This window comes from Natrix helvetica (genome assembly GCF_964273705.1).
Source record: "Natrix helvetica genome assembly, chromosome: 2".
Lineage (NCBI taxonomy): Eukaryota > Metazoa > Chordata > Lepidosauria > Squamata > Natricidae > Natrix > Natrix helvetica.
The window spans coordinates 191573849-191595670 of NC_138552.1; the positions used below are offsets into that span (position 1 = coordinate 191573849).

The following is a 21822-nucleotide window of genomic DNA, read 5'->3' on the forward strand; positions in this document are numbered from 1 at the left end:
ACGCAATGGTCTTTTTATGCTTTAGAAGCTTTGAGTGTGAATTGTGTGCATAGTGGGCAGAGCTGGCCCAAACAAAAGGTGACAGCTACCTGCAAACTGCAGGTGTTAATTTTAAGATTCATATGAGACCAGTCTAATGCAACTTAATATCACTCTTATCGGTGATAACAGTGTTATATGCAGGCTGCCAAAGGGGCCTTGGGTGGGCAAGTGCCATAGCACTCTTGTCAGATTATGATGGTTACAGCAAGTAAAAGTAAAGAATGTGACCAATGACTAAAACTTCAAAGACTGTCAAGCTTTAAGCTCCCAGGCAATGTCGGAAAAGGCACAGCTGCTACTGGGATTATATAGTATCTCAAACCAAAAATAGAGGATTTTAATACCATTAGCTGGCCTAGGTACTCCAGACTTTTTTCCCTGATGGGGTGACAAATACTGTTATAGGAATTTGTGGTTTAAGAAACAGAAGTCGCAAATCTTTATAAGTACAGTACAATTATCCACAAGGACGCTGTTCTTTAACTTGTAACGATTGGCCTCCTCTCTCATTCTAAGCAGCTAAACTTGGTGCATTAGACTTAAATGTCAGGCTTTGTTGTTGGCTCTTGGATGAAAGATTTACGTACAGTTGGTAGAATGTAGGACTTGCAAAGAATAAAGGTCTGAACATGATCAGTGTGACTCCTCTAGATGATGCCATTCATATTTAAGAGTATATTTGTTACAAATCTATATAGGTAAATTATTACATTAGTTGGTTGAGACTATTGGTTAGTGTGTATGTATGTGTGTGCGCACACACCTATTTTTTAAACCCTGGTAACCGCCTGGACTTATCACTGGAGATTTTTTGGTAAGGCTTCAGTAATGGCTTATCATTGCCTTATGTCCTTCTCAAGAGTTGAAAGTGGGTGGGCCAAGGTCATGTTGGATTAGAACGCCTGGACTCCCAGTTTCCAGTCTGGTGCCTTAACCACTAGACCAAGCTGCCCCTCTTGGCTAATCTTAGAACACTCCTATTCTTTGAAAAGTTCCCTTCCCTGAAGATAGAAGAAAGTGCTAAAATTACTATGCCTGAAATTATGTCTTATGTGGAATCTCTACACAAGAACAGACATGAGTTTGGAGATGGCCACATTTCTGGTCTGGGACTCAACTTTCTGTCCTTTTTAGCTTTTTGTTGTTATCTAATATTCCAAAAAAGGTTGCAAGGCATGTCATATGTTTTCCAGGTGAAAATCTAAGAGGTGACAAGGCCAAAGGAAAGTTAAGATTCAAAATGGCTACATTTGATATAAATTGTTGTATCTGAAGCTCAGGATTCAGTATGTATCACTGCCATACATCTCATGATTTTCCATGCAGCTTACTCTACTATAAAGTTTAGCAATGTGAAAAGGGAAGTGCCATATAACTTATCACACCACCACTATTGGAATTCAGCGAGCAAACTACTAAGATTAAAATTGATATATGAAGGTGGCTGTGCAAAGTAAGGAGATGGGAAGAAAATGAATTTTGGCTTTAATGTGGAAATAAGACTTAATGATTTAAGTAGGAATTTTAAAGATGTGAAAATGTTAGTGTGTGAAACAGCATTTTCAGTACATACATTAATTTCTTCGCTGCTAAATATTATTTCTGTAGAATCTATCAAAAAGGTTAGCATCCCCTAGTTTCAATAAAAATGTTTAGGAAGAGGGAAGGAATATATCAAACTGACCAATTCCTGAGCTGATTGTCAAGAATTAATGATTTAGTAATCAGCTCAAGAATTGGTCAGTTGACATAGTCAACTCTGTTAATGAAGTCTAGGCTAACATCAGTTGCACAAGCTATTATTCTGCAGGGGACTTTGGTGCTTACTGAACTAGTAGCTTGCATTCCTAAACAGCCTCATAGGTTTAGTCAATTCTCCATCCTTTAAAATAACTATCTACTAAGAGGTCTGTTAGAGGATGTAGGATTTTGCATAATTTACTCCCAAAACATTCAGCAATTCAGACAATTTTAACAGTTTATCTTTGGGAACATATTCTAAATTATAATGTCCCTTTCTGAGCCTCCATCTCAGTGATGGGTCCAGTACGGTTGGAATGGGCCCGGCATCATCCACATGGACGCGCGCAGTACGCGCAAGCATCTTACTGTTCAGCGACACCTCTGTGACGCTCCAGCTGCTCAGTGGAGTGTCACACAAGTGTTGTATGCGCTGTGCGCATGCGCGGAAGACTTTAAAGACAGGTAAGGAGCAAGGGCAGGCGGGCACTCCAGAGCACCATACCGGAACTGTACCCGGTGCTCCGGGCAGGCTCCGGTATGCCCGTACTGGGGTGTACCGCCTGCAACCCACCACTGCTCCATCTCATCTTCAAGTACCAGGATTTTTCCTTCTTTTTGGCACCAAGGGAGAATCACTTTTAACATAAGGGCCTTAGAATTACACACCTGACTTTTGATGCATTTATCCATATCTCTTAAGATTATAGTTTGGGTACAAAGACCCTTGTCTGCTAACAATTTCTGTATTGGACTTCACCTTCATTATTCGTTGACTATATGAAGACCATATCCATTCCTCTAGAGGAAAATGGAAAAAACTGTGGAGCTTAGCAGTTTCTTCTGTTCACATGTCAGCTATTAGAAATTACCAAGTAAGGCTAACTTTCAGAAGAAAAATCCCACCATTTACCCCCATTATCCCTAGATTGTCCTTCCCCAAACCAAATTATCTTCAACTTGGGTGAACTTCAACTCTGTTTTTTAGTGGGAATTCCTAGGAGCAGTCAGTGGAAAAGAAGCTCTGCATGTAGTTTCCAAACTTTGACAGATTATTTAATGATGCTTATAAAATCCATTGGGAAGGCTACCACCTCCTAAGTAAAACTTTTATATACATTTATAATGAATCTGGTTAGCACATACTCTTAATTCTTTCTGAGCAGCAGTGCATTTCCAGTGTTTCCTAATTTCTGCTGCCTGAATCCACCCCCCCCCCCACTTTACTTTGGAGAACTTTGCCTTGGATATATCAACCCATTATTCTGCCTGTGAGGGCTGCAGAGGCAGGATGATGATACTTTGATGTTTCTCCCGTTGTTCTTGTATTTGGGTTTTTTAAATATGTTAAGATGTGTGAACACATTTATCAGAGAAAAACTCTGCCATTGTTAACTCAGGGTTGGTGAACTGGAAAATTGAAGGCACTGCGAAAAAGAGGCTAGAGTACATGAGTTGCTCTCTCTTGTTTAGAAATGAAAGTTCCCTTCCTGAGCTACCAAATAGTGCTGTAATGATTATGCATAGAATCACTCCTTAATTACAAGCTAACTTGAAGATGCATTATTAGAGTGGGCACACGCATTACAATTCAAATATAATTCAAGGAGCATCCTTTGTCATCTGCCTCCCCGAACATAAATCACTGAAATAGGAACGGTTTTCTTCTGCATGGGGGAAAAAAAACTGCCTAGAGCTGCACTTTTGCCTGCCATCAGCACCAGCTTCTTTCTCTATCATTGCGTTTGCAGCCAACCGTGGAACTAGAGATGACATATTAGATCACAGGAATATCTGGGCTTGCTGAATGTGGAGGAAGCTAGGCAAGGGTTTTTGGAGATCTAGCAACATCATCTGGGTGATGGTAAAAAAGAGGGAAGTTATGAAGTACCGGTGGGGGCATGAACCACAACAGGAAGAAATGGGATCAGGGACAACTGTGATTGTCAACAGTAAGACAAGCAGATTGCCTGTGCTAGTCTGTGAAAGGCTACATATTAGTGGAGAATTTGAGAAATTTGGCTTTTAGCAATAGCAATAGCACTTAGACTTATATATTGCTTCACGGTGCTTTATAGCCCTCTATAAGTGGTTTACTGAGTGAGTATATTGTCCCCCAACAAATTGGGTCCTCATTTTACCGACCTTGGAAGGATGGAAGGCTGAGTCAACACTGAGTTTGGTGAGATTCAAACTGCCAAATTGCAGTCAGTAACTTGAAGTAACCTGCGGTACTTCATTCTAATCACTGCGCAACTGAGGCCCTTACCCATTTTCTAAAAATTGATATCCATGCAGCGTTATTTACCTGCACTAGTAGATCCAATTCCTGCCGTAAGTACAGATCGTGGAGTAATCTTTGCTGCATATTTCAGAAATTGAGATTTACCAGTACCGGGGTCTCCAACCAATAAAAGATGTGATTCACCTGGAGGTAGAGTAAAGATGCCCAAGTTTTCTACAGACCAAATTTTAGATGAGAATTGTATTGAAGAAATATAAAATGCAGAAATATAAGCCCATATGTAGTCTATAGTTGATAGGGAAACCATGGAAGTTTATTTAGATGAATCCCCTTTTCTTCTTCATGCAGATTACTGCATGATCTTACTAAACACTAATACATACATTTTTAATTTAATTAATTTAATTTAATCGTAATATGGGAAAAGGTAAATGTAAAACTGTGATTAAAATGACAGAATTGTCTATCCTTTTGATTCTTTGCAAAAACATTTACTGACAATCATTTCTAAATGGCAAGGTACAAAAACAAAAAAAGAGTTGACAAAACAACGCTTATTCAGAAAAGAACCTTAATTTCCAAAAAAACGTTCTGGATATTCTACACTTATACAGAAATGATACCATTATTTTAAAGATAAGTTTTAAAATTTAAATTTATGTTTATAGGCATATTAACAAAACCCTTTGAGGATCACGTCCACAATCAAGAGGCAGATAATGCACCTTCTTGTAAGCAGTAATTCAGGCATTCAATATCAAAGGAATGAAATAAAATAAAAACTGGCCGAAAGTTTATCATAACCAATTTAAGCAAACACTCTAGTTTGAGATAAAAAAGCTGCTCCTTTGATTACAAATGGTTGAAACTGATTAATATTTTCTCTGTTTGAATATTATTTGAATATATCGTTAACTTTAAAGTAATGATAAAAATGTAGTTTTACCTTTAATAGCTACTCTAAACGTTTTCAAACAAGTGGGGCCTTGTCCTATGGAACAGTATATTTAAAGTTCAAACTATATTATGTATCTTTAGCACTATGTACAGAAGAATCCCTGTTGAGCCCTTTCTTCTGTTTCAGACCTTTCTAACCTCTTGCATTTTTTCAAGGTGTGTATCACAAGGTCATCATTCTTTTGTCCATTTAAGGGGAGATTGTGTATTGACACATCACAGTTTTATTTTTTTAAGATCTAAAGATATTTTGGATGTCATTATAAATGAAATTCAGACTATGGCATTAACTATGCCTAAAATATTGTTCAGATTAAACATACACAGAGCCATAACAAAAACAATTTTTCAACAATATGATATTTATGGCCATTAATTTCAAATGCAAAAAATTGCTTTGGGTAAAGTTAAGGTGCAATATTAAATAAGAGATGCAAATTCTGTTAGGGGAAAAAAAAAGGAAGGCAACATATCCATTTTGTATATATATATTCATTTTATAATAAAGCATACTTTAGTTCTAGAAATTGTAAAAGCTATGTATATTCCATTTTTTTAATCTTAATTCTGCCTGTAAGCATTATTATTCCTATGCCTTGTCAAAACATAAAATAGAATCCTTAACTTGTTTAGTTCCCCAAGAATGTACACAACGAAGAAAACTAGTCTAATCTAAATTTAAAAATATTTTTCAGGCCACTGTCTAACAAGGAGAGAGAGAAAGAAAAGAGTTCTATTACGGTGTAAGAATAAGAAGGAAGAGAATATTGTATACCAACCTCTAACTCGAGTGCCGGTATTATCTGTTCTCTGTACCCCTCCCGCAAGCACCATAGCTACAGCCAGTTTCACAAGATATAATCCAAAAATCTGAGGACACAAACTTGCTAAAATTTCATTCCTCCCTGGAAAAGTATGAAAAGAATAATAGATTACTAATTGATTTCCAGCGATCTTGCTGATTTTTCGAACATCTATATAATTTTTAAGGCAACGTTGCCGCTGTTTCCTTCTGCAACACTTTTTCAGTTTCTCAATATAGACAATACTATAATCTGGGGTGTCCCATCCAAATACTAACCATGCCTAATTCATCTTAGCATTTATATAGAGGGTTTAGAAATCACTGGAGTTTCCTTAAATTTCATTTTGACTCAGTTATAGTAAAAATAAACTGCTAGATCCAATACTTTTTATTGGATAGTTTGACAGAGATAACAGGGTGAAAGTGTTTTTTTCTTTAGGTTTATTCACTGATTTATTGAATCATTATTTCCAGATGTTTAGAATGACAACTCCCATCATTCCTAACCACATTTTACCTTAACTTGGTCTAATGAACTGGATTCCAGTGAAGTGGGCAGCATAGAAATTTAATAATAATGAAAAGTAATTGAAAACATGTGGCAGATAACACATTGGGTAAAGCTTAATATTCTAAAAGGGTAGAATTAAGATTCTAAGAAAGATTCCCGAGATTATTATTGGTCCTTAAGAGTTCTACTCCAGATGCAGAATTGTTACATCAACAAAAGCTTCCTTTCTTCATTTAATTGGAAAAAGGCACATAATGGAATAGGTGTCTCCAGCGAAATGAACTGGAACTTCTACAACAACTCTACATGCAATTTAGGAAGATACATAGAATTTTAGGTGGGAGAAATAATATATAAAAATGTATTGATCATATACACAAATGCCAGCATCTGTCTTCTGTTTCTTTGATCACAACTATGAAAAAACAATAAACAAAGGCTATTTGCATTCTATCTATGCTCAAGCTAGCATCTCAATTCCACAATAGCAGTACATGGTACGGCATCTTCCCCCAGTTTAAGGCATTCCAAGACTACAATTTCCCTCATTCCTGGCTAGTGCAACTAATAAAGGGAGCTGCAGTTCAATGAATCTATACCGTACTAAATTGGAGAAGGCTGCTGTTTGATGTCTCTTTATACATCAACCCAATACACATAGCAAGGTTAAAATTTAAGATGCCATGCTTTAAGCTAGTTAAAGCTAATTTAAGCCACCATTCTTTTTCTTAAAAATTACTATTCTTATCCCTTTTTCTCATTTAATTTAAATATTATCTATGAAGCTCCCCATCAGATTTTAGAGTGTGTGGAATACAATTTGATTATAAAGGATAAAATTGGTGCATTTCAAAAGCAAGCTGTCAGTACAAATGTTTTTATTTTTTCCCAAACCTGCTAAAGGGTCATTCCTGTGTCTTTCCCAAAAATCTTTAAATTCTTTGCGAACATCCTCATCAATTGTGATGCCCGTAATTTGCTCATTATTCACTTGAATATAATTGGCCTTTAAAACAATCTCTACATCACAGCGGGAATCCTGGTGAAAAGGCTTCCATCTTTGCATCACTACTCCATAAACTGTAATGTCATCACCTAAGGAAGACAAAAGCAAACAAACACCAAGAACTGTCATGAAAATTTGGCACACATTAGTATAGAAGCTTTGCCTGTCTGTAATGTACATGTCATATTGTTTCATTGCTATTATTATAATTATACTGATGTTACAATGTGAAATGACATTGTGTTAAGTCAAAACTCACGTAATTATTGGCATTTGGGGACATAATGGTCTCATAGATCATGCTAAGCCGTGTTAATTTAGCATATTATTGTTTACTGGCTATAGTTTTCTAGACATTCCAGGATTCTAAAGGAATTCAAAAACTTTTTGAATAAAAATGCTAAGCTGTTCACCATATATGCTACTTCTCACAAAAGACAGGAATCCTTCCATAAGGGTTAGAAAAAAGGCCAATATAACTCAAATCTTTAAAAGGAGATAGAGAAGGAATCGAGAGAATTACAAAGCAGTTTCTTTGAAACCTGTTTTGGACGAACTGAAGGAGTGCCTTCTCTTGCATGTATCTACCCAGACCTTACTATCTTCTGAGGAGTGTCTCCACACCAAAGGAGGTGAAGAGGATGTTTACAAGGTGGACAGCCTTTTTTGTGGTAGCACTATTTATGCAACACTTCCCAGGGAATCTCAAATGATCCCCATGTTAGCATGCTACCATCAGCTTTTAATTATATTTGGTGATGACCAGCTTGCCTAACTTTGTTTTTTTTGTATTTTATTTTATTGGATATGTTTTAACACAAATTGTATTTTCTCTCTTTGGGTGTGTATGTGCTTATTGTAAATCCAGAGAGCTCTGGCTATTGGACTGTTTAAAAAATTAATTGCAGGAAAATGTTAACAAGAAAGTAAACACTTAGAAGAATTTACAATCCATTCCTGCCACCCACCCCACACATTTGCATGCAATTAAATTTTTATTTTCTTTTAAATCTATATTAAAACATAGAAAATAAAGACTGTTAACTGGGAACAGTATTTTGAACACATCAGCCCAAATTCTGTGGAAAGGTGTTAGCATAGAAGAGCGTGTATTTCAATGTCTCCATTATTGAAGAATAGTTTTTTTTTGAGACTTGGAAATTTTAAACATTAATCATCATATCATTTGAAGTTTTGATCTAAGACAATGGCATTTCATGTTATACAATCAATAAAATTGTAACAACAATGAAACAACATGACATGTACATTACTAGTAGAGAAGAACACGGTTAAATGTTAATTTGAATTCTTCTTTAAGTATGAATGCCTAAAAATGAAGTTATTTTCCAAAAGAATCTGTCATAGAACTCACCAGATTTGCAACCATCAACTAAATCATCTTCAAGGACCACCATCATAGAACGGGGAATATTTCCAACAGAAAGCCTTTGAGCCTGGACAAGATAAAATGTATTTATTTTATTGTAAGGTTAGCAAATACTTACAAGTTTCAAGGACTACAACTAAATTTATGTATGCTACCAGATGAGAACCAGTGACCAACTGTATTGGCCATGAGTCCAATTTTACAGAAAGTATGATGAACTAGAAATAAATAGTGATCATCCTGTGGATATTCAGACAAGCAACTGTTTAGAAATCTGCTTTCATTTGATCTAAATTTCCATTAGAGTCTATCTTATATAAGTTTCTTCAGAATCAGATTCCAATGTTGGTCTGTAACTCTAATAAAAATTGAATGGTTCATTCAGAAGCAGATGCCCTTGCATTTACACTGCAGTTAGTAGCATGCTTGCCCTCTGGGAGAATAACTAGAATGGAATCCTTTCACACTATACTCCCACAAATCTGCTTTAAAAGATTTGATTCTTTTAAAAGATTTAAAAGTATATTTATGGGATACAAGAATATAGCAAAAGGGGAACAAAAAGAGCCCTAGATGTGACTCTACACTTCCATCAGCTAAGTTCCCTATGAAACATTTTTCGCATAATGGAAAAGGCAACAGTAACATGGAGAAAGGATCTTACATGGCTTCTACTATTTATCCATTAAATCCCTCAAGAAATGTATAGCCAACCAAAACTGTGTGAATACTTTTTTTTACAACCTGCTCTTGAATCTTTATCTCTTGATAGTCTTTGCATCTACTGGGAGCACAGGATGTTCCAGAGAGACAAGTGAACTTTGAGGAGGTGCAACCTTCTTTCCCAGGGCAGGTTGATAGACGGCAGAAAGCATAATATTGTTCAAAGTCAGCCTTGACCACAAAGATGTGCTTGCATTTGTTGCACATGTAATCCCGCTCAAATTCCAGGACTTTCACTAGGCTGGTCCGAATAACAGTGCCAGTGACTGACAAGAAATGCCCTACGTCTCTAGTCTTTGGGATGTGGTCTCTCGTTAGTTCTGGGCATACAGGTAAACCTGGTAAAACAACAAAGAGAGATTATTTCATTGGCAGTTCCCACTAACTTTTAATTTTGATTTAGCAACTTGGCCTCAGGAATTCTTGGTTCACACATTTCATTTAAGTGTGGATGGTCAAATAAAGGGGACAAAGTACTTTCTTTAGATAACATGCTAAGATTTAAACGATCATTTGAAACTAAAGAGGCTGGCTACACATAGCATGCTGAGCTAAAACCAAATTAAAAAATAATGGATTTGTATAATCTGTAAACTCAATATCTAATCAGATGTTGAAGAAGTTTGCTGATCGTTTTTTATGTATCCCTTATTTAAGGATATATTTGTCAAAAAATTTAGAAACACCACCTAACAATATTTTTGTGTTCCTACCCAAAACCTCAACAGCAAACATTAAAGAGACTCAGCATCAGAAAGGAACTTGCTATCATATAAAAACAATCGACACAATATAGAATTTTTATTGGGTTAAATCATCTAAAATTACTTCATAAAACAGAATTTTTTAAAAAAATCTTCCATCAGAACTGCTGCTCCTTTTTGAGGCGACCTTATATTTCTATAGATTCAGATAGATTATACTCTTTATAAAATTAAAAAGGGAATTTTGTTTCCCATATTTTCCCTGTAACGTCCTTTCCCCTCTATTAATTGGCTTAAGCCAGGAGTGTCCAAACTTGGGAACTTTAAGACTTGTGGACTTCAACTCCCAGAATTCCCCAGCTGGAGTTGAAGTCCACAAGTCTTAAAGTTCCCAAGTTTGGACACCCCTGGCTTAAACTATGTGACCTATTTTAAAACAGGGGTTAATCATGTCAGGACAAAAAGAGATACACTGTTTCAAAGAACTACCAGCCTCTCTTGCAACCCCCCCCCCCCCTTTCAAACAAGCATTTGGAATCTAGAAATAAAATATAAGCAGTGTGGATATTTTTTTATATCTATTTGTCTGTGTGCGTCCATCTGTCTGTCCATCCAATTTATTTAACAAATTATAAGAGATATGAAGGCTGACTAGGAAAGTGTTGACTGTTGTGAAGGAAAGAAATTAAATCACTGAACTGAAACTGGAAAAAGAGCATGCCATCAATGGTACTGTAGATATAAATAAAGATATAGGTATATAAATAAAAAGCTTGGAACTGGGGAAGCATGCTGAAAATTACCACTGAAAGAAGAAAAAGAAGACAGTGTGTGTGCATCAGCATAGAATTTCCATAAATCACCCCAAACTTCTTGAGAAAGGACCAAGAAAAAGCATCTTGGTCCCTATTCACAATTCTATAGTCTGGTCAGCAGTTTTGCTCTTGGATTTGAATTCTGTAAGTCAGCCTTTTCCGGCTAAAAATTGTTCCAATTATCTTCAGCTACCAATACTAATTGGAAATTATGAAAGTTATTGTTCAGGTTTGGCATGTGCAATAAGGCTATCTTAATGAAAAGCACAGTCTTGCTATAAAAGTACATTTACATAAGCCACAGAGACTTTTTACAAAGCTAACCAAGATTTTTATGTATCACAAGAAATGCAATTTACCTGATACTCTGGCATGGAGATTCTGTTTAATGATGAATTCCTGGGCTTGGGAAGCTGACTGACAAACTGTCGCAGCTGCTCTACGCAATGCATTATCAAAAATGGGAAGCACTTCATTGGGGAAGGCATTAAAATATTCACCAATTTCCATGTTGGTTTCAAAAAGTGTCAATGCATCAACAATAACAGGGTAATGGGCATCATCATCTTTTTCCCTTAAAATCTGCAAGACGTCATTTTGGTGATATGCCAGAATATATGATTCAAATACTTGTCCAATCAGGTTTATTTGCTCTGTAGTTAAAACCATCATGAATCCTATAATTAGAAGAGATACAAGACAATATTAAATTAACTTAATTAAATTATGCTTCTAGCACATTGCATAAAACTAATTTGCTTCATAATTATGTTTCAACTCTTCCCCTGAATCCTTGCTCTCTATTTTGCTTCCTTTCTTGGATAAAACCTTTTTATTGTCTCCTGGCCAGCACATTTCAATGATAATACTTATGTCCATATACTGTATGTATGTATGTATGTAAATGTATGTATGTATGTATGTATGTATGTATGTATGTATGTATGTATGTATATGTCTGTATGTATGTATTTATTATATGGCTTACAAATTTGACTCAGAATAGCTAAATGCAAAATCTGTACAAATAAATAATAATCAAAGATAAACATACTAGAGCAGCTCAGAAGTCAACTCATCTTGGGTTCAGTTGGCATATTAGTACTTTCAAACAATGTTTATTCGTGTACAGAAGAGCAGAACTTCTTCAATCTTCTCAGGGTCACAGTAAAAGTGTTCTTCTCTTTGAAAAAGGCTGCGTCCAGATGAATAGCTCCTGATGGTAACCAAGAAAAGGTCTTATAGCTTATCATTCTTGCCGAATTTATTTAGAGAAGAGAAATAACAGAATTGGGGGAACTATGAATGAATTATTATTAATAGCTGGATCTCCTGCAAAATTCTGTGTAGCGATGTGATTCTATAAGAGAAATCTAGTCTGGAAGACCTTCAATTTTTAAAAGCTATTTTTTACATTTCTGGTTTTTAAAGCGTTGAACAGTTTCATAAGAAACAGTACAACAGAGCAGTAACTCCAGAGTAGGAAGAAAACATTTCTTGTTAACAGAAAAAAATATCAAAATATTGGAAACATTCCTAATTTGCAGAAAAATAAATATATGTGAAACAGTGAACAGAAAACATTCCTTACTCCTAAAGAATTAGGCAAATACAGGGTAGCTCCAACTGTTGCTTTTGGTGTGATTTCAATTAGAACTTCATAAAAAGATTCCTGGGCATTCTTATGAGCATTAAGTAGCTACAGAGCTATATTAATTATTGTAACAAGCCTTCCACAATCATCTGTCCATCAGAGGCAGAAAAACAGCTTGTTAGATTAACTGCAATTTCAGACCCAGTTTTTGTTTATCTCTGTTCCCTCTAGTCTCCCTTTTCACTTCAATTTTTGGATTATCAACCTGCAACATTTATTTTTGTTTTTATTAAATGTACTCATTTTAGTGCTTTATAATTACCGATCTAACCAGCTACTTATATTATGACAGGCATATTTAAAACCAAATAAAGAGAAAACAGGTATTTTCCAGGAAATCCAGAAAAGGAGACCTACCAAACTGGTAAAAAATATATATATTCTGAGAATAGTCCTGAATGCAGCAAAGTATAGAACAGCTAAATAAATAAGAATTTGATGTAAACATTTAGAAAAGGTAGGGCAGCATCGTGTCTCAAAAGATTTTTTGCTCGTCCCCAGATTTTTATAGTTCAATCTTCAGGTGAGTGAGTGAGAGAGAAAGAGAGAGTGAGTGTGTGTCCAAGGCTGCATTTGGCGCAAGTGAAGGTCGTTTCGCTCCAATTTTTAGCCTTCTGAGCTCAAAGATACTTCTCCCCCCCCCCAACCCCTCCCCTCTATCCTTGCGAGGTGGATAAAATAAGGACCCAGATTGTTGGGCGAAATATGCTGACTGTGTAAACCACTTAGAGAGGGCTGTAAAAGCACTGTGGAGCGGTCTATACATCTAAGTGCTATTGTTATTGTAGAGAACCCTGTTGGAGAATCAGAAGTGACGAGGGCGGGGCTGAAGGAGGGGCGGGCAAGCTCCGAGCGGCTCAATTAAGAGGCAGGCGAAGTTTGGCCCTCAAGTTTCACGCCGGCGGGCTTACCCGGGTCGGTGAAGGAGAAATAGGGGGCCGCGCTGCAAAAGAGGAGCAGCGCGAACTCTCCAGGGCGGGACGCTTCTCTCTCACTCCACGCCACTTACCATCCGCATGGCGAAGCTTAGGGCTGGCGGGAAAACCTTTTACCGGTCTGGCGGCAAAAACGAGCGGCAGGAACCAGCCGGCAGGAGGAGGAGAAGGAGGAGGCGGGACCGGCGAAGATTGGCTCCTCTCCTCCGGCTCTGCCGCTTGGTGACAGGCGGGGAAAAGGCGGGCGATTTCCCTTTTCGGACTGCTGGATCTGTCTGTGCTGCCCCTGGGGGCGAGGGTTGCGTGCGGGGGGGGGGGGGTGGCGACGATTGGCGGTGGCCAGGCCTCGCTGAGTAAATGAAGCCCTTCGAAGAGAAAGCGAACCAAGCTTGCCGGCTCCGTTCTCGGGAGTTCACTTTTTTGACTGGGTTGTAATAAACTGCTACTCCATGAATAAGCGTGAGGTGGAGCAGGTGGGCTGCAATATTGAACTTTAAAATTGGAGAGAGGGAATTGAAGCCGTCCTCCAGTTATGCAACGGGAAGGCACCGGAATTGGGAGGAGTGGGGGGCAGAGAGTTGTTTCTCTTGCAGACCGGAAAAAAAGCAGAAATTAATTATCGGTGGCTGTCTCTCCCACTCCCCCCCCATCTGTATTATCTAAAGTATCTTATCTGTATTATTTCTTTGAGCAGTAAAATTCGGTGTAGGGGTTAAGGTACCAGGCCAGAAACCGTGACTTCTCGCCTTCCTTGAGCCGGTCATTTTCAGAACTAGGAAAAAGCAGGAAAGGCAAAGCCGCTTCTGAAGTCTTGCCATGAAAACCGCAGGGGCTTGTTCAGGCTGTTGCTAGGAATCGCTGTCTAGACCAGGGGTCTCCAACCTTGGCAACTTTAAGATTTATGGACTTCTCAGCAAAACTGGCTGAGAAACTGGGAGTTGAAGTTCATAAGTCTTAAAAGTTGCCAAGGTTGGAGACCCCTAGTCTAGAAGGCACACACATGCTAAAAGTACTATAGTGGAAGACAGCTTTGTCCTCAGATTAAGACAAAAGTGAAAGAAAAAGCAAAATGAAGTGTGCTGGGAAGTCCTCAGGAAGGTTAATACTTGAATCCTGTTTTGGAAATACCAGCAATGATCCTCATGTCCCAGTATTTTACTTTTTTGTATCAACTGAGTTGGTATCAGTTAATAAACACATATGCAGCCCTAGTTAGAAGAGCTGAACATTTTTCTATGTCTGAAGGGAATTGTCTCTCGTTTTTTACACTGCTGTATATACTTTACTTGATTTAGTTTATGATGTTACAGCTTACGCACACTTAAAAAGAATTGCATTTATTTTGAAAAGAGGCAGTATGGTGGAAAAATTACTGCAGGATATAACCAACATTTCTTCATGGGAATCAGTAACCAGGATTTCTTCATGGGAAATTATGTCAGTCTGAGTAATAGGCTCATATGGAAGGGATTGGATGACTATGAACAAACAAAAAGCCTTGCAAATATTTTGGACCTTTTCTGTACCATTGAGTGTTGGTAGTGAGAAATGTACGGATAAGTCTGTTGTCCTATAATTATCCTTGTAAAAACCTCCAGATGTTTCCTACTTCTAACAGGTTTTTCCATTACAGTTGTACATCATTTAAAAGCCAATGATTACAAACCAAAAATGACATCTTCTGGTCCCACTGGAAAATGTCAAGTAGGGCGATTGTACAGTAAGATATATCTAGAGGAAATATTGGAGTAGGTCCAAGATATAGGAATAGTTTGAGCATTCTAGCTTTGACAGTCAAAATGGCTGAATATTTAAGTCAAACTTTGAAACTAACATTTCTCTTTTATTCTCAATTTATAATAGTGAGAGATTCCTTATCATGTCTTAAAAAGTTTGCAAAGTAAAAAGGAAATACGGGAAAAATAGATATTTCAATCTACCAGTATTTACATTTGTAGAAATGAAGCTAAGGGTACAGTAATGAAATGTATGCTGCTTTCTCATAATAAATCATATGATGTATGCTTTTAAATATGCAGTTTAAATATATAAAATATTGTTTTAGAAAGTGACACGTTGATGTCACACATGTTGCCTTGAAGGTGCTGTATATGGCTTCAAAATATGACATTTAATACACTTAAAAGCTGTGCATTAAATTAAGTTGCTCTTATAAAAGTAAGCTTCTAGAATAACCAGAGGTGCTTCCAGGAATTAAAACAGTTCTGGAGACTAATACTTCCTTTTGCAGCATCACCCATTTTTTTTTATTAATTTTTTTTATAAAAGGTAGCATAGAACCTGTTGCACAGCAAGAGCACTAGCATTCCAACTTGCTATATTGGAGATCACAGTATTAGCAGATTGCTATTCACAGAACAATTTTTACATGTATAGGTTGAACGTTAGTGAGAAAAAAAATGTATCGTTTATAGCAAATTGTTGAAAACAAATGACTAGACTACAAGGAGGGTAGTTCATCTATTTATTTGCCATTTCATATTGAAATGACTGGGCTTTTTAAAGCTCACTTTCAGCTTCCTACAAAATAGAATCTATGAAATCTTGAAAAAGTTGCCTTGCAAAGTGTGTTGGCATGGTGAGGCGCTCATCCTTGAGGCATTAAAGCAACTGTACCTGGGGAAAGCATGTAAAACTGCTTTGAAGGCTGTCTCCCATTGCCTGAGCCATATACAGTTTACTTTGGTGCTATAACAGTTTAAGAGATGTCTGAACACATCCTGGAAACAGCTTTTGCAGTAGCCGTGCACACTTTCCAAAGGATGTGACAATATATTGTGGAGAAAAGCTTGTAGTGATTTGCTTTGCAAAGCTCTTTTGAATGTTTTCCATAATTTTGATATAGAATATGAAAGCAAGTTTCTATGCATTAACACTTTGGATAATACTATTTTGAAGGTTAGTTTATTAATTTGAAGACTGAATTTAAAATTGGTATGGGGAAATGACTTGTGTTTTCTGATAAAACAGTTTCTGTCCTGTAGTAAGTTGCTGCGGCAGAGTAAAATATACAAATGAATGTCTTCTCTCATATTCTCAGTATAGAAAAGAATACTAAAGATTTCATTGATATTACACTAGAAAAAATGAACAAGAATACTAAAATACTATTATAGTTTTGAAGTTTAACATTTGACTTATATCCCATCTTTCCTTAGGAGCCTATGATGATATATAAGATATCATTCCTCCATTTTCCTCCCACAACAACCTTATGAGGTAAGCTAGGCTCAGAGAAGGTAACTGGATAGAAAGTCACCAAATAAGTTTCCATTGTTGTGGATCTACTTCTGTTTGGGATTGCCTACTAGTAGTTCTAATTCAACATGTTAACTACAGAATTCTGGTGCCCTCCAGCCAATCCTTTAGTATTAAGGTAAACAAATCATACAATTTTAAAGAAAAACATAACACAATAGTATTTTGGATCATCATTGCAAAATTATCCAGTATATTTTATTATATGTAACAGCCAAGAAATCTTTATCTTAATATGGCTTTCTTCTAATGTAAAGGCTGTATGTACCTTTACACAGACATAGACTATTTGCCAAATACTGCTTTAGATTAGCAGGAAAGCATTAGAACACTGCTTCCAGTGAAGCATTCAGGATGAGTTTACAGGAGATACAATTTGAAAAGTCTGATTAGGACATTTTATATGAAAACATACAAATTTTTTGTACATATGCTACATATAAAATTTACTATATTATTGATGGAACCATTGGTTGATTATGCTGTTGCATAATGGGAAGATGCAGTCAGGCTTTAGCAGAAATAATGGAGAGCTATATTTTTGTATCTAAGAATAAAAACTTTTTAAAATAACCACACAATCTCCCTACTCCCCCTTTATGCATACAAAGATCAAATCTTAAAAGTACATTCATAAAACAAAGAAAAGCTTCTCCCTGAGATTACCAGTGTTAGTTTTATTGTGGTAATCTTGGGAATAACATCAATAGTATTAACAAAATATATAAAAACCAGATTTGCCAGTATATTACATCTTTTTCTCTCAGAAAACCTGCACAATTATAAGACAAATGTAATAGAGTGGAAAATCAGGCTCATTCTCCAGGTGAAATTACATGGTCATGGCTTAATTTTGTAATGGAAGAGAAAAATGTTAACATTTATGCTGGAACTCTAATGAAAGATTTGCATGCTTTATTATGCATAATTATTTTGTTTAGCACTATTTTTTTTATTAATGCCTGAGTTTTTCCAAAAGTTAAATATCCTCAAAATGCAGCTTTCCATAAATTTCACTTTATTAATAACAGCATTACCTAATATAGTAACCCCAAATGTTAAATGTCTAAAGAGAATTGTTTCTGCATGTATTTATAAAATATTTATGACAAAAGCTGATGAATTTCAACATTAAAATATCCATCATTATTCTTACTATAATCTTATCACCACCTTGCTTTATATATTATTATAATTTAGCAGTCTTCCCCACTTTTAGAATAAATCACAATTTTTAAAGTCAGTTCTTTAAGTTAATTAAAAATATATGGATTTGAACATATTTTGCCATTGTCTGATTTTTAAATTGTTAACAATTTATTTTAATATATAATAACCATGCAATTAATTGCATTTGAGAGAAATGGGATGCGAAAACCTTCTCTGAAACTAAAGAAAATACATATTTATAGGAAAAGTGGAGGAAAGATTACATTTCTTGTATGAAATTTTATTATGCAGTAATTACAAAGTTTAAATACTTTTCAATTTTAAATAAAAATAAGTGTCATTAAGCACATTTATATAACTATGTCAAGTGATTCCAACAAGTATCACATAAAATAGAGTGCATTTTCAAATCAGAGAGACAAATACGTTCTCATTCACAGTGTTTGACATATTACAAGGAAGCTTGTTTCACATAAGGGTTTATTTTAAGGTCATGCTATTATGAACAGTACAGTCCACACCATGCTGTGCCATTCAAAATAATCTCTCAGAATGTGAAGTAACGAGCGAACCATTCTTGACGTTGTGGATCTGGTGAAGCCATTGGGGAAGCTTCAGTCTGAGGAGGGCTAGATTCATAGAAAGAAAAGACAGATTTAACCCACAACCAAGAGTCAAGGTGCAAACTGCCTGGAAAAAGCATACAAAAACAGCACAGAATCAACTTTTATAATTTCAAAGTCACATTAGTCTATGAGGTAGTTTAATTCCCCATTTTCAACCTTCGGTCATCCACTCCATTGGAGAGCATCAGCAGCATAGACAAGTCACTAAGTCACACAACAGGGTAGAAAAATAGTGTTTTGGTGAAAAAAATTGGAGTTGCTGCTTTTGTCAAAAAAAAAAAAAAGCAAGAGCAAGGGAAGGCTTGTTTTTAAAGAGCATCCTCTTTTAGCATCCTTTTCTTCTGGTCAAGTTAGTTGTCAAATATGATGCAAGCATCATATTCTTAGGTCATGCTGAATTATCTGGCACTGAACAATTACATATTTTAAATATTACATACTCAGAGTAAATTATTGAAATTGCATGCATATGGAATCAGATACAATAGAACAAGGGATTCAATACAAAGCAAGCTCTTTTTTTACCCACAATTATCGAGTAAACTTGTATGATATAATCACTACATATATTTTTATTGCTTTAGTATAATTACATTATGTAGCTAGAACATTAAAATAATCCCTACCGTTTATAGGACAAATCAGGGAACACAATAATTTGTAAGGGAACTCCGTCATCATAATTCATGAATTCATGCACATGCTTGTTAATGGCGTCTGAGCATACATGCATTTTACATGCAAAGGGAAAATAAGGAAGATTACATTTTATGGGATTCCTAAGTCAAGTTAAGAAATAAAATGTTATAGTGCAAACTTCCTATTCTTTTTTCTGCCCCAGCTTTGTAAATTGCATTAAAGCAGAATAAAGAAACATTTACTTTTCCATGATATCAAGCATTATATAATGATATTTCAGTTAGATAATAAAACATATTCCAATTGCAATGCAAAGTGGAGCTTGATATTTTAATGCTGAAGCGTAACATTAAATGGTATGTAATACATGCACATGCTATATTCACATATACTCAAAGCTTGTTTATCGAAAAATATTTTTTCTGTGGTGAGGAAAATCAATACAAATCTAATATGGTAAATATTTTGTTAGAAATACTGTTACAAAATATCATTTTGATTTGGGGGATTGTAACATTCTCGAAGGGCAGGTAGAAATAACAAACATTTAACACAATTGTTCATAAAGGTAAAAGCACACAACACATTGATAATAATATAACACTTTGAAATTTTAAGGGAAATAAGACTTATTGGGGGAATCATATTTCAACAAGCTTTACAATAAAAAGGGATACTATAAAGAGGTTTAAAATAGAGTGCGAAAATTATGATTCTAAAATAATATCCATACTCCAGTATTCTTAAACCAAGTGGGTGGGTGGGTAGAGGGGTCAACTAAAAAGAAATCAATTTTTGTTTTCCAAGTTAGGAAAAAAAATAATCAAAAACTGGTGAGGCTCTGCTCACCTCAAAACCATCTTGGGCTCTTTGGGTGGTATTGGTTGTGGAAGTGGTCTGCTGCTGTTGAACTCAATATCGTGGATGGATGAATTAGGAATAGGGTCCAGGCGGTTAGCATGTCCATTGCCCACTCCACTAGATTCCAAAGCACTTAGATTGGGGACACTCACAAACCTGTTTGCTGATCTATCATTCTTCTTCTTTTGCTGCATTAAAAATAACACATGTAGGGAAGGGAGTGTACAAATCAGGAAATTACTGAGATGTTTTAAATTATTCTTTATTCATGATTTGGGGATTGCTGCAATACGATGCTTGACTTTTCAATAATTTTAATAGATTTAGTTTATTTAGCTTCAATTCCCGAAAAACAGTGGAAACTACTTTTCTATTAAAAGTAATACTGTGTTGTTATAATTTTGAATCTCCCAACCAAAAAATTGGAAAGTTTTAAGTGTATCAGAAAAACTGATTTTACTTTCTATTTGCAGTCATTTTCTTATATAACCATGGTTCCTGATTGCCATAAAATGAATTAAATCCTGCTTCAAAATATTTTCATAGGAAGTGGCAAATTAAAAAACAAACAAATAAATAACTAGGATTATAAGCTAAGTTTTGCCCAGTATGTTTCATTTGTCAGGGGAAAAAAAACTTGCAACAAAAATATTTAATTTCCATTTATTTTATTTTTTCTGGCTTTAACTGTTGAGAGAATATAACAGATGTTGCCATATTGGTAGCAAATTCTTATATTCTGAGTAAAAATAGGGGAAGAGTTGAATAAAATGCTTCCAATAGCCATGCAGTGCCTCACTTAAGTGAATTCTTCTATAAAATAGTTCTTCAAAAATTACAAATCTTTTGATTGGATTAAGGGTCTTAATTCCACAACCTTCAGATTTTCACAGAAAAATCTGCTCCCTATTTTCAATATCATTCAAGTTTATCTGTTCTTTGTTACTTTGCTGAAGGTACTGATTTAGAATCAGAATAATCTGAAACATAATTATGGTCTACCAGGTACAACTAATTCATTTTCTATATTCTTGAACATCATATAGATGGGAAAACCAATTTATCAATTAACAGCAAGCCATGATAAATATCACCTGTTAATTGGAAAATAAAAACCAATTACCATCCCTAACATGGATGTTATGAGTTTGGTCAGATGTTTAAAATAGCTAATTTAGCTAGTTGTCAAGTTGCCAGGGCATGTTTATATCAAGGTTAGGGTCAGGCGAAGAAGAGGCCCAACCTCAATTACTCTGGCCATAAACTATTTAATTATATTAAAATAAGTAGGCCTATTTATATACATAATAGATATTCACTAAATTTTGTTAAAGAATGTTTAACAAAACTACTTCATATATGCCAGTGATGGTTAACCTTTTTGGCACTGAGTGCCGAAACTGGAGCATGCACATGCGCACACCAGAACCCAGAAGAGAGCAGCTGGCGGGTGCACATGTGGAGTCAGAAATTAAATACTTATCTATACTATTTAATATGTTTTTTTTCTTTTTTAGTGTTTATAATATAGTCGAGATTTTGGCATTAAGCTCAGTCTCAAGGTTTTTCCATATCAGAAAACAATTCAATGTTATCTTTTATTAATATGATTTATTTGATTTTTATAGCCATGTACTAAGAATTTTATATAACAAGTATTTTTGACGCTAATTGATATTACCTCTTTTTAAACACTTTGTCATAAAATCTTCTAAGAACT

At 35.6% G+C, this 21822-nt stretch overlaps 2 protein-coding genes across 9 annotated transcripts in view; both read right to left on the bottom strand.

The window, feature by feature from the left end:
• MCM9 (minichromosome maintenance 9 homologous recombination repair factor) overlaps nucleotides 1-13726 on the bottom strand; it is a 43878-nt gene extending 30152 nt beyond the window's left edge. The window contains exons 1-8 of one of the 2 annotated variants that reach the window (XM_081940696.1): nucleotides 13602-13726; nucleotides 11993-12154; nucleotides 11298-11615; nucleotides 9441-9757; nucleotides 8682-8763; nucleotides 7195-7395; nucleotides 5764-5889; nucleotides 4091-4210 (exon numbers count right to left, since the gene is read on the bottom strand). In XM_081940696.1, coding sequence (XP_081796822.1) covers nucleotides 4091-4210; nucleotides 5764-5889; nucleotides 7195-7395; nucleotides 8682-8763; nucleotides 9441-9757; nucleotides 11298-11610 — 1159 coding nt within the window. In that variant the 5' untranslated portion in view covers nucleotides 11611-11615; nucleotides 11993-12154; nucleotides 13602-13726. Of the gene's footprint in view, nucleotides 1-4090; nucleotides 4211-5763; nucleotides 5890-7194; nucleotides 7396-8681; nucleotides 8764-9440; nucleotides 9758-11297; nucleotides 11616-11992; nucleotides 12155-13503 lie in introns of both variants that reach the window. The other variant, XM_081940695.1, reaches the window with a different exon arrangement.
• Nucleotides 13727-18439: 4713 nt separating this feature from the next.
• The window catches only part of FAM184A (family with sequence similarity 184 member A), a 52659-nt gene continuing 49276 nt past the window's right edge, over nucleotides 18440-21822 (bottom strand). For 4 of the 7 annotated variants that reach the window (XM_081941715.1, XM_081941719.1, XM_081941716.1 and 1 more), the window contains 2 exons: nucleotides 20091-20290; nucleotides 18440-18605 (listed from right to left, as the gene is read on the bottom strand). In XM_081941715.1, coding sequence (XP_081797841.1) covers nucleotides 18524-18605; nucleotides 20091-20290 — 282 coding nt within the window. In that variant the 3' untranslated portion in view covers nucleotides 18440-18523. Of the gene's footprint in view, nucleotides 19320-20090; nucleotides 20291-21822 lie in introns of all 7 variants that reach the window. The other 3 variants (XR_014174409.1, XM_081941717.1, XM_081941720.1) reach the window with 3 other exon arrangements.